This window comes from Nyctibius grandis, chromosome 1, assembly GCF_013368605.1.
Source record: "Nyctibius grandis isolate bNycGra1 chromosome 1, bNycGra1.pri, whole genome shotgun sequence".
Taxonomy (NCBI): Eukaryota; Metazoa; Chordata; class Aves; order Nyctibiiformes; family Nyctibiidae; genus Nyctibius; species Nyctibius grandis.
In genome coordinates, this window is record NC_090658.1 from 31,864,469 (window position 1) to 31,877,861 (window position 13,393).

The 13,393-nt window shown below is 43.4% G+C and overlaps 1 protein-coding gene across 1 annotated transcript in view; it reads right to left on the bottom strand.

The window, feature by feature from the left end:
* Window positions 1-11,455: 11,455 nt before the first annotated feature.
* The window catches only part of BABAM2 (BRISC and BRCA1 A complex member 2), a 176,354-nt gene continuing 174,416 nt past the window's right edge, over window positions 11,456-13,393 (bottom strand). Inside the window, exon 12 of the mRNA XM_068416036.1 lies at window positions 11,456-13,088. Within this exon, the coding sequence (XP_068272137.1) occupies window positions 13,025-13,088 (64 nt within the window). The 3' untranslated portion in view covers window positions 11,456-13,024. The remainder of the gene's footprint in view (window positions 13,089-13,393) is intronic.

The following is a 13,393-nucleotide window of genomic DNA, read 5'->3' on the forward strand; positions in this document are numbered from 1 at the left end:
AAGGCTTTGGTGTAGTTACACATCTTAGAAAAGGATTTGCTTCAAAATTTTTAGCTGCCCCAGCACATTAGTTGCTGATTAACTGAAGGTCTTCCTGAAAAGAGTGCATTTATCAGCATAAACGGACCTCTTTGCTCCCTTATGTCGAGGTTTTCAGCCTGCCCAAGTTAAAGCATTTGCCAGTTCAAAATTTATTATTTCTTGTCATCGCTGCTCTTATAGTCATCACCTCTCTGGTATTAGTCCAATTCCGTGGATTTGTCAATCACCACCACAAAGAAACCCGGAGCCAAAATAAACTTGATGATAAACTTGGCATGACTTGATTTCTGTATTACAAACGTACTGGCAAAACGTTGTCCACAAAATCTCCCATTTCAGCAAAGTGCCTGAAATCCCATTGACTTCAATTAGTAAGTTAAGCAAGTGCTTAAATGTCATGTTTGAACTGGGGCCTGAAGACCATACCTTGGCCAACTGGATTAGTTTGTTTTTTTTTTTTAATAGTTATGCAGCTTTTAGAGGAATTTCCACATTTCAGTTCAGTCAAGACGTCAAAAAATTGGGTGAGATCAAGGAGAACTGAAAGCAGATACTACATTTTCTTCTGGCATCTTTCATTTAGAAACTGTTCATAGTAGGTTAAGCATTAAGGATTCAAGGAGAGTGAATGAAACAATAAGATGGTCTTCTAGGACATTTCCCTCTTCTTGAAATTATGGGGTCAAATACTGAAAAAAAAACTTACGCAAAATGCCACAAGGAAGGGAATTACTGATGTATAAGGTAAGGGAAAGTCCTGGATGACTACAAATGGGCTTTACTTCATGGTAGCTGATGGTGTCTGGTAATTTTCTGCTACACGCTACTCCTGTTTTCCCTGTATGCAATTACATAGGCATATCAGTGTAATGCATGGTTATTACAAAATAACCACAACATGCTGGGAAGAACATTTTATGCTTCTTAGTTGGACAAGGCCCATCTGGTCTTAATCTGATTTTTTTTTTCTTCTTAAGGAACATCATCTATTTTAAGATTTTTCCCCATTTAGCCAATGGAATCTATGTTAATTTGACCTCTATTAAATCAAATTTTTTCCATTATTCTCTCTGCTGATCAAAGAGCTCTGGGGCAGTTTCCTGAGAGGCAGGCATACCTTGCCGCTGGAGCAGGAAGGCAGAGCAGCGAGATGCAAATGCTCCCCCACCTTCCTCCTGTGGGGAAAGCAGCCTCCAGCCCCGCTGCCTCCTAAGCTGGCTGCTTGTGCTCAGCCCCGGACCTGCACGCTTCCCTCGCCCAAACCCGTCCCTCCCGGGCACGCTTGTGCTGCCCAGCCAGGAGGTTTCGCTGCCGTGGGAGGTAGAGCCATTGGGCGCCGTCCCTGTTCCCACTGGGTTTGGGCCCCTTGCTCTGTGCTGAGGGGAAATCCTCGAGAGCTCTGCCTGCACAGTGGCTCCTCTCAGCCACGCAGCGCTGAACAAGAGGGTGATGGCGGCAGCTCCTTCGCCTCTTTGTTTTTGACAAGACTGGCAGGGACTGCTGCCTTACGCAGGGCTCATTCCTGCAGGCGACCGGGAGATGGGCACTGAGCTGAGCATGCCTGGCATCAGCCGGAGCCTCCGAAGAGCAGGGCTGGCGCAGGAGCAGCCTGGCCCCGGGCTCTGGGGCGAGCCAAGGCAGGCGACACCGGCATGGCCGACAGCAGGCCGGTGGGCTCCTGGGGAAACTCTGCCTATTCCCAACCAGCGTCAAGAGACTTCCAGCTTTAGGCAATGGTCTAAAGGACTGAAGTCCCGCACGTGGTGACTCAGGGTGTGGCTATGCTGCCTGATGGAGTGGGGTGAAGAGTCCCGAGCCCGCATGGGGAAGTGCATGGCCTTCGGCCTCCCGCCACTCCTACACCGCCCCACCGGGTCTGTCCTGCTGCTTGGCTGCGGGATGGGACGTGCCAGCTCAGGCACAGGCCAGGCGGCCGCTGGGGCAGAGCGAGGGCAGCCGGGGAGCCTCCGCACCACCCCTCCTGGTACGTCCACTCCTGGGCAATGCAGGCGGGATGTGGCAGGAAAGACCCAGGCCGAGGACGGAGCCTTCTCCCAGCCTCACACCAAGACTGGACACAGCTTCCCTGCACCCCGGCAAGGGTGGGAGCAGCGGCACTGGCTGCAGCACAGCCAGGCCCGGCCCCCGTCCCACCACGGAGTGGCCATGCCAGCCTGGACGCGTCACATCCCTGCTTTCTGCCTCAGTCCCTTGTTTGTAAAATGGACACAAATACTTCACAAGGGTGTTGTGAAACCTAATTAATTAATACCTGTAATGCACTTTGATGTCCTTGCATGAAAAGTCCTATGTAACTACAAAGCATTTTTAATGTTATAAAGCAAGAACTTCTTGCCGTCTTGCCTTGGCAAAGAGGCTGATTAGATGTTATCAGTTTTGCTGTTTACACGTACAGAAACTGCTGGAGTATGGTTTGGATCCTGTTTGGTTTTTAAAGAGTAACACAGTAAAATGATGGAAGAGTTAATTCGGGGGTCTGTTCCCTGTAACTTGAGGGAGCAGCCAGAAGTGACTTTATATTTACCATCAATGAAATAAGCTAAACGGTCCTTCAAGAAAAAAAATACAAACACAGAAACCAAACCAAAAAGCTGACATACCTGTGCATACTGGTGTGTCCCGGTCACATCTGCAGTAACTGTACCAAAAGGCCTTCTAGCCCGAGCTTGAGGAAAAACCTGTACTACAGGAGCACTTCATCCTGTGTCTCAGTGACTGTGTATGGCTTACATGTCATAGAAGTCAACTGGCTCCTAAATAAGAGCCTGTTTGGGCCAGATCTCATTGCCTATTTTTGTCTAATCTGCCATCAAGACTGTTCCCTTTGCAGTTCTACTACTTAAGTGGTAAAGACCCAACCTGGGGAGCTGGGACTGAGGAGCCCTGATTCTGCCTTCATCATGAAACGCACAGTGCTCTCACATCAGCAGACACGATTGCAGAGCCCGTGCTTTAATTTACACTCATTTGATAACTCATGTTAAAACAGGAGGGAGCCGTGCTGTATGGCCTTTCCCTTCGAGGGCTCAGCGATGTATGTGCACAGCGGAGGGATGAAAGTGCAACTTTAAATGTTAAAATTCCCAACAGGCCTGTCCAGCGCTGCATCTAAAGATGCACTAATAAGTTAATGACAAAATACAAATGCGTGGACTCCTGTAATTTAGAAAACTGGAGCCAAAGTCTTATTAATCCTGCTTTTCTTTCCCAATTAACACTGTTTACTTTCTGCATTTCCTTGACCTTGAAAAGCGATCCTGCACAATTCCACGTACTTGCCTCCACCTTTAGCCCTCACAGTACGAACGCAGCACCCAGACTGTGCATGGCTCAAGCGGCGTCACACTTGGTTTAAATTGCATTATAAAACTAGAATAAAACTCCAGATAAACATTTACTCCACATTTGCAAGACATACTTTGCAGTCAGTTCTCCCAAGACAGGATAATTTCACGGCACTCAGCAGTGTCGTTCCAGACCGACAGCAGCACAGCAGCGATGAGCCTCTGCTCCTTCCCCTCTCTGGCTGCCAGCATCCACTTTCTCTCCCTTCCTTGAAATCTAAAACCAGTTGTAAACTTGGACATTATCATTTTGCTAACACAAATAGGTATATACACACATGAAGCGCACTGCAAAGGGCTTGGGCTCTTTGTATGCTGTCATTCCAGCAGCCACCTCAAAGCTTGGGGACGCCCAGAGTTGCCTGTGGGCAATAAGCAATTTCTCACAAGCACTTTTTTGGTCTTTTTTTGTTTTGTATTTAATGACTTCTCTCCATGCTCATCTGGACAGTGTTCAGAGGACAGTGGGATCCTGTGCATGGCAGTGCGGCTGGCAGTGCTGCGGCTGAGCCAGGTGCTCTTGGCCCATCCTGCCTGGCGGGGCGAGAGGGGAAGGAGCCAAAGTCCAGCTCAGGTGTGAGCAGCTGGAGGCAGGAATATGCACAATGAGAGGAAACTGGGTACATCGCCTTTGCAAAACCAAATAAACAACACATTTGAAAAAAAAAAAAAAAGCCCCCCCCAAACCAGCCTGGACAAAATCCTTTCCTTCCCCCAGCAACAGTGGGTTGCAGAGGCTGAAGTGTTTTCACACTGAAAGCATGGCAGCGTTTGGGAGCTTTCTCCACAGTCTACAAATAAACAAAACCCAGGGAGTGTTTTGCATTCAATAGTTAATCACAGTTGGCTGAGTGTTTATATTTTTCTTCACTGTAAAGGCATTCTTGGTCCGCCTCCCAAACAGCTTGTTTTGTCTGCGAGATTTAATCTTGAGTGGCAGGACTAGGCGCAAATACAAGCCTCAAAACAATTCTTATTTTTCTATAGCAAGATGTCAGGATGCAAAAGCTAACTTCCCTGCAAACAGGCCCCTCAGGTTGGCATGCACAGGGCTTCTTGCTAAAATTTCCAGTCAGGCCCACAAAGCAGCTCATTTCACTCTGTTTTAACACTTCCCTGTTTGTGAACTGCTCTTTAAATAGTCTAAATAACTCCCAACAACTAGAATTCAGTGCATGTTGGACCAGTTTCCAGCTCTAGCTCTTCCCTGAAGAAGCATCTTGTTTATATATAGGGAGCATTGGCTCCAGATGCCCAGCCTACTTCAAAATCCAAACATGTTTTTTCTTCAAGGCAACATTAAGGCACCTTTCATAAAAATGAAGGGATGATGCAATATGTCTGTAGTGCTTCAAGTACTCAAGCTACTCTGCTCAGAATTAGCTTAGGCAATTACTTAAGAGCACCGTGTTGTATAGACATCAGCCATGTTTTTGCATGGGCCCCTGCTAACACAAGCGACTGAAAAAGTACTGAATTTATGTCTGCGCTGCTAAGATCTGAAAATGATTAGAAACAGTGAACTTCTGAAATCTCACCACTTTTGCTCTTCATTTTGTTTCCATGTGCTATTACCTCAGAACAATCTTTAAAGGTAGATAATATCAGGTTGTGCTTGGCAGTGCTTAGATTTGTATTACAGGTTTTAAAAACGTTAATGAAACCATGTCAAAGTTGCCTGAGAGGTATGTCTGCAGGTCATTTAGTCCAACCTTTCACTTGAAGCAGGACTATTACCAGTTGTTAGATCAGGACTGCCATGGCTTTGCCTTCTCATGTCTCTTAAAATCTCCAGGGAGATGCCCCAAACTTCACAGGCACCTCTTCCACTGCTGGACTGTGTCCTCTTGGCGGAAATGCTCTCTGCCCTGGGCTTGGTATCCCGGAGATTTATGCCCATGATGGTGTCGCTTTGAGAAGAAGAATTTTTGATAAAAGTCTTCCCTGTAAACACAATCTGTCAGAGCCTGAAGGAAGGAGTCATGAAACTCCCTGCAAATTGATTCCAACAGCTTCCTGCAGCTCCCCTAATCCTATATATGTAATGCTAGACATAGGTATATACTTCTGGTATTTCTTTCCTGTATATGCTTTAAAATCAGTAGTTATCGTTCTTAGCAAACACGGGATCTGTACAAATCATGTGTTACGTGATGCTGGTAACCTCCAGCACCTTCTGAGAATTTTCTCTGAGCTGCCTTCAAGTTCTTGAGCCTGCTCCATGGTACCTCTGGGGCAGAGGAAGAGAAATAACACTCATACAGTATAGCTAATGTGGGGACCCTTCTGCCAGAGTACATCACAGTGATGAATACATAGTTGAATTTTAAAAAGGGTCAAATAATCACATGAAATAATGCTAAATTCCCAATAAAATAGTGATTACAAACACAGAAGAATACTAATCATTCATAAGCAAGCACAAGAAACCAGGTGATTAGATTATTTTGGAATCTCACTTTCTATAAAGTACCCAGCACCGGCTAATGCCAGCGCCAGAGCATCAGATTCGACCGAGCAATGTACTGACAGACAACACCTCCTCTTTGAAAACAAGTGGCACCTCCAAGTGTTCACAGACTTGCTTTGAAAAGCCTTTTCCTTGTGAGCAGGCATTTCCCCAGCTTTGCAGGTGAGCAATCCACCTTGGTGCCGAACACCCATCCGCTGGAAGAGTGGAAGGCAGGATCAAGTTGCGGGGGTTTTTCAAGCAACCTGCCCATAATTAGCCTCACGCAGCAGCTGAGTCACTCACAAGAGTCCCGGGTGCTATTAGGACCAGACATGCCATTGCCCAGTGTATAATCATACCAGCCACCACCGTGCGGACACTGTTCCATTTAGCTATCTGACCCCATTAGACAGAAGCTGTTATTTCTTCTTGGCTACAAGCGCTGTGGGTGCTCTGAAGAAGGTGAGCCCAACTCTCACAGCACAAACTCATTCACCCAAACTCACCTCTTTCTTGCTAAAACCAGAAGATGCCATCCTGTTTCCCGGTTCACCCGTGGGCTGCCTGAGAGCACCCCTGTGGTCTGGAGGCAGAGATGCTGAGACACAGCACCTGCTGAATACAAGGGACAGGCAGATGAGTGCAGAAAGTCTAGGAAACACAGCATACTATGGTATCTTTTTCAACAGAAAGCAGTGATAAAACAACCATTGAAACAAGCCATAGCAATGAAGAAATGTAAGAAACAAGCTGTTTCTATAATATAGATTTTTATTTGGACATTTTGCTTCCCCTTGTCATAATGAGGATAGAAAAGTTTAGATGGGAAGCTGGTTGCTGATGGCCCCTGAACTTTTGATGTGCCTCTAAGGCTGGCGATGCAAGGAGAAGGTTTTCTGCAGTGTCCGCTCTCCGGTTAGAACTGAGGCAGCCGAACAGAGAAAGGCTTGGCTGGTCAAACACACAAGAAATCACCCTTAGCTGGCAGGGCTGTACTCGAGTTGCAGCTGGATTTGCAGCTGCCTTTTCTTATCAAGGCGTTAAGAGGAAATGCCCGACTAGCAGCAGCGGCAGGGTGGCATTCCCCTCTGGCACCGCTCCTCTGTCGGATACAAAAATGAACCCAGCCTCAGCTGATGAGCAACCAAAGCCCGTTACCTCCTGCAGCCGGGATCTCACCGACAGGGCGCAAGGGGGACCTAGTAGTGGAGGAGGCTGCGTACAGCAGCTGAGCCAGCGGAGGCCGTTTCGCTAGAAAAAGGGTCAGAGCTTTTGTCACTCCTGGCTGACACTCTTGTCAGATCGAGTTCAAGCAAGGTTTGCTGGGAGGGGTTGCGCGATTGCTTGGGCTGCTGCTGACTGTGCAGTTCAGAGAAGAAACGCACGGCTCCAACCTCGAGCTGAGACTCTCACATCAGTGCTACAACCCCTTCGAAAGACACAACCTCAATGGCTCTGGTTTTTAAACAAGTACTAAAAAACTTTTGCTGAAAGGGACAGTAGAATAAAGGAAACAAGGCGTCAAATTATAATCAGCTTGAATCATTTCAAATAAATACTGAGGAAATAAAATGTACCCTGTTTGCTGGCAGGCTTGATGGCTTACAAAGTACTTGCCCCACCCAAATCAAGGGCTTGAAATGGATCAGCAGTGGAACAGAAACCCCTGATAGCGTCAGATTTGCTTTTCCCTGGTACCGCATTGCCATCCTCAGGGATAGAAAAAGCATCATTAGGGTTTAAATAGAGTTTGATGAAAACACGGAGCACCCCAAGGATCAATTTTCACCACGGGCAGCCACAGCACGAGGCATTAATTCTTCACCCTCTCTGGTGACAGCACAAACGCAGGGAGCTGTAAGCACAAATAATGCAAGACTTCTAGGGTGTATTTTGCTTTTTGTGCCTGCAATTAAATGCTTGCTTTACTTCCTGTTGTTTAAAACTGTATTTATTCTTTAGTGCTGCAAGAAAAACCTCCTGTATTTTTTTTAATTTGCACTGGGGACACGTTTGAAGGCCCATATTGTAGACTCAGCAAGTGGCAGGGCAGCCGCCAAACCTTGCTTCCTTTGTTGATTTCTTGATGATTTAAGACTTATTTTCAGCAGCTGATCCCAGTTTCCCCCCTGCCTTTTTTGCTTGGTAACTACCATTTTAACAAAATGGTGTTTGTGCAGCACCTTGGAACCAAGAACTGAGCTTTTAAACATAAGACAGGGAATAAAATAGGAAAAGCGGCACTAAAATCACCTACACGCCATGGCTTTTCAAGCCACATGCTTAGAAATATATGGTAGAACCCTTGAGTTCTTTCAGAATATTATTAGACTGCTAGTCTTTTATTTCTTACATAAATAAAATTACTTGCATGTTTCTGATATCTGTGTTGTTTACTTTCGCCCAGCACAAAGTCTGAAATTATTCTCTGAATCCACAGAAGTCAGTAAACTAAAAATACTACAAAACCCTGATGTTGATGTACATTGTTCAGACTTTTACTGGCTTTGCCCATAGGGACAGACCCTATTGTTTCAAAGCACAAACAGGAAAAGATATAGCCTGATCAATGGTTTATTTAGGTGCAGGCTTCCTTCAGAAAAGGAGAATACACTTTCCCCCTGCTGATGCTATGATGCAAATTAAACCAAGATTTGGTGCAAAAAATGTATCCAATGCCATCAGCATGATTATCCTCTCTGTTCCAGGTAACAACAGAGTCCTTCCTCACAATTATTCTGTGATGGAGAATACAATACTTGGCTTAACAAATAAAAAACAGGTTCTACCGATTATTTTCCCTATTCTATATTTAATGTAGGCCCATAAGATGCTGGCACACACCTTGTTGCCTTGTTAAAATATAAACCTCAAACTTGCTAAAAATAGCAGTAACTAGTAAGGATGAAACAAAATTGTCCCAGAACATTGCAGACATCTGAAAATAAAAACTGAAAAGGAGATGACTTAAGGGATTTTCAGTAACATTTAAGAAGTAAGAAACAGCGTAACCTTAAGGTTTAATGAGCGTTACAATACATCAATTACAGAGCCGTAAGTAATTTAAGGGAAGAGCGTTCACTGGCAGTCAGTTTGGTCACAGACTTCATTTGCTTCACAGGGAAAGGACAGCACCCTGTAATTAACAGTCATGGTCAGAAGCCACATCCAAAGCTTGTTACCTTCACAAAGCTGGAAGGGTGAGAAACTCCCCTTCTCCACTGGCAGAGGATACTTCCCCTTCATCTCCATGTGTCGCTGCCGCTTAGACGTGGTATTAGAAACGTATTTCAGACCTGCAGGGGTGACCCTCACATGCTAGTACGGGTTTCTACTGTCTGCTGCTTCCCTGGTTGTTAAGGGTACTGGCATAGGAGTAGGAGGATGCCCAAGTAGCAGTCCCTACTCACCACTTAAATAGGTTTTTGACCTTTGCTAAACCCTCAGCCTTGTATTAGAAGGCACTGCTCGACAGAGACTAATCAGACTTATTCCCCTCTTTCCTAGGTAAAAAGTCTCTTTGTGTAAAATACCTCAAGTAAGACTGCACTTCATTGCTAGATCTCATCTCTTGACTGATTCACCAAAGATCCTTATTGCCACGAGTGCCAGACAGGATGAGAGAAAGGAAACACACAGAGAAACATGCCTAGTGAGGGTCTAACAACGCCTAGGAGATTCATGCTAATTCTAGCAATGATGTCCTTCTCAAAAACTGAGTCCAAGTCTACTCCATATATGAGCGGGAGGATGTTCAAGGACAATGATGATATCAACAGCCGCTGCTGACTCAGCAAACGAACATACTGATCAACACAGTGATGACCAGCACAACAGAAAGATCGATGGAGGCCAAACTACGTATGACACAGTTAACTTTTATTTATTCTGCCAGATGTTTGTCCAGTCTTTCCAGCAAGTTCACAAAAAAGTCTAATACTTTCGAATCTGAAAGGTTTGGTATTACTTCCAGCACAGTGGATTCTGTATGCAGGTGAATAAAGGCTTTGACTATGAGTTTGGACCTTTAAAGACCTTTGGAAAAATCGTGCATTAATGGGGCTTAGTAACTAGAGATTCACTACATTCTTTAAATCAAAATTATGACAGAGTAGAATTTAGGCTTTTCAATATGTTCGTAACATTGCTGTTTTTCTGCTATGTTTTGTATTTCCCATAAACCAAGAAAACAGCCTGGGTCTGACTGCTCCTTTCAATTGCATGTATCCACATAATATGGACAGAAAGCGCTGAAGTCCTCATTGCTGTTCAACTGGTCACAATGGATATTATCATAAACAGGAGATAACAGAAATACTCCAAATTACTAGATTACAACTTCTGTGGCTAACTTATAATGCTTTCACAAATACTTGATTTGATAAAAAAATATTCAAACTTAACTCATCTTTTCCAATGTTGCCATTTATATGGTAAAATTCCTTCTGGAGAGAGAGTTCACTCATTTCCCTGTTTTTTCCTACCAGTACCCCATTTGTAGTGCTAACACCCCCATACGTTCTTCCGAGAAACTGTCAGGAAAAGGCTCCATTAAAATACTGTGCAGGTCAAAGAGTTGCAGGGTGGGCCTTGAATAAAGAAAATGTTCATTAACGTGTAAGAAAAATGCCTTTTCTTCTAATCTGAAAATGGATAGGCTTGCAGACTTCATCTTAAACACAAAACAGATCAGTTTCTCAACTTTTCTACCTGTTTTTTTCTTTCGAATATTACCAACCAGTTGTAGCGTGACGTAAAATAGACTGAAACCATTGGTTTGTTTCCATATATGCTAGTGAAATGTTGGTGAAAGTATTGAATTCAACATAAGGACTTGCTGGCTTAGGCTTTTTATATCCTCAAAGTCTTTTCTTACACAGCTTCTAAAACTCAGTCCTTTAATAATAAAGCAGTCCTTTGTCGAAAATTACTAGGACTGAGCTGAAGGATGCATTTTTGGTTGAAAATGCATATTAAATTCTGAAGAGCGGACCTCTTTTCGAAACATTTTGCAATTGCTAACCTTTGAATCATGGTAACTTCTGAAAAGAAAAAAAAAATACTGGTGCCACCTGGACAATCAGGTATATAAAGCAAACACTTATGTTCATGGGGCAATCGCTACAACACTGAATCAAACACAAGGTTATAAAATGTAAGATTCCAGGAATCTACTGATGCCACTTGGGATTTGGTTTTTACCTTTTGAAGGTACTAGAGGTTGTTTCTATCAGATTTTGGAACACTATGAGAACAAATGTTTTTCATTAGCCATCCTCCTTCTCCCAACCCCATTCACAAGAGTTAGCTTATCCTTGAGTATGTGTTGGCTTTGACTTTTACCTGAAGAAATGCGATGCAGATCATCCCAGTATACTGAATGATGTCCTGTTTTCACTCATTTAAGGTTCATTTATGGTTTTGCTATTCACATAAAACCATTACCCTCCAAATCTGCTAGTAAGGCTTGGTTTGCATGCAAAAAGTCTAATGCAATGCCTCCACCGAGGGAATTCAGCTCAGACCTTTGGAGCTGTTTACAGCCCTAGATAATGCAGCGAGAGTCACAAGGGGGTGGGTCACCAGACAGATATGCCCCCTAGCTCTGAGATTTGCAATAAGGCTTCTGATTTTGTTGGCAGCTTAATTTCCAGCAAGAACTTCAGTATTAAACATAACTAAAATTTTGCCTATAAACAAGCTAAAAATACCTGTAGTTTCTAGAGGCGAATTATTTGCATAATTCTTAATTAAGCTTCACTGCTCAAAACCCATCTACATTTCCTAGGTGGACATTCTCCTGGAAAGCACTATTTTGAATGTAAAATAACAAGTTTTAGAAAGGGTAGGAGAACACTGCCAATCAAGTAATTTGATGAGATTTCATTGCATAAGCAGATAGTGGTGCTACAGTGAATATTTCAAATTAAATGTTTCCAGTGCCACTGTATCATCTGCATACTATTCATTTAGTTCCTTATATTTAGCAGAAGCAGGGCACATTTTCCATATGCCATTTATAAGCAACATACACTGTTAATTTTATTCCTTACTGGAAAGTACCCTGGTCTATTTACAAATTAATTTGGGAAGTGACATCGTGACAACTGGTGCACCTGACACAAGCGTGAAAGAAAGGATGAATAGGTGGGATTTTGCATTTGGTGTTTCAGAATTATGGGAGGTAATGTTTCCAGTTATATACACTTAAAATAATTTCTGAGAGGACAAGCTGAAAGTAAGCATTAAGCTAAATACCTATATCCCTACATTATTTCATCAGTTTTTTTCCAAGACATCATTTGTTCATTTGTTGAAACTCTGCTTCTTAGCAGTATTTATCTTACTTGGAAAAATTACAGGTCTATGAAAGAGCTTTATTTTGTTATACTGATTTATATAACTAGTTCCTTGCACATTGGTACTAAAGAAGTAGAACTTTTTTGTAATGGCAAGGGGAGTTCATTAGAAAAACATCAAAATTGTACAACTGGAAATAAAAACAAAGCATAAAAGCATAGCATTTCATATAAGATGAGCTTTCAACTGAAATATTAAAAAAAAACCTCCAACACCTTGCCATATTAATATCAGACCAACTTGAAAGGCACTGAGAATTGAACTGTGCAACTCATATCCATACCTGTGAGAACAACCACCACAGTGAGACGCAAACCTCCAAGGCAGAATATGGCACCGTACAGTCCACTAGGCATTCCTGGTACATACGGCAGTTTTGTATTTCCTTAGGATAAGCTGGAAACGTTAACTAAATATACAAATTACACAGTGTTTCTGTGGAAAAAAAATATTCAATTTACACCATCTGAAGACAAGGAAACAAGGCATAATGTAAAGGACATTGTTGGCACAAGAAAATGTTATCACATCAAAACACGTCCTTTTAAATTTAATCCAGTGGATATATAAAGGAATGACGGTGACAGAGGCAAAGGGACAGGATGAACACCAAATACTCGGTTTTGAACATGCTAGTGAGGTCTTTGTTTCAGAAACCTGACACAAACTGAAGCTACCAAAACCATTTCAGAGGCAAGAAAGCACCTATCAAGACAGTCCAACCCATTTCCAGGCATTCTTCTTGTGGGCTGACACGCAGCAGACTGAAGTATCTGTCCAGTATCATCTCCGTGCTCGAGGCTGCCTAAAGCTTCCCATTAGCAAATGCTGCCTCCTGGAACTGAGGGACAAACGTTTTGAAATATGCCCTAGTGAAAAAAAGAAAATGCATGGTTAGGAAGGAGTAAACTTAGAACATGGTGTGTGCATGCATGTAGCCAGGGTTTTAACAGAGAACCATAATGTTACTGTGCTCAGTCTGTTATTACATCTCATAAACAGGTAGCGTTTTTCTTAAAAGTTTTTAGTACACAGCAGATCCATACACTTCAGCTGTCTAGACCCAGCAGTATGTCTTCCTTCAGTGTCCTCACCACTAACCTCTTAATGTGGTCAACATCAGTAACGTGACGCTGTCAGAAGAGCCTGATGAACCATCCGTTCACCAACCAAC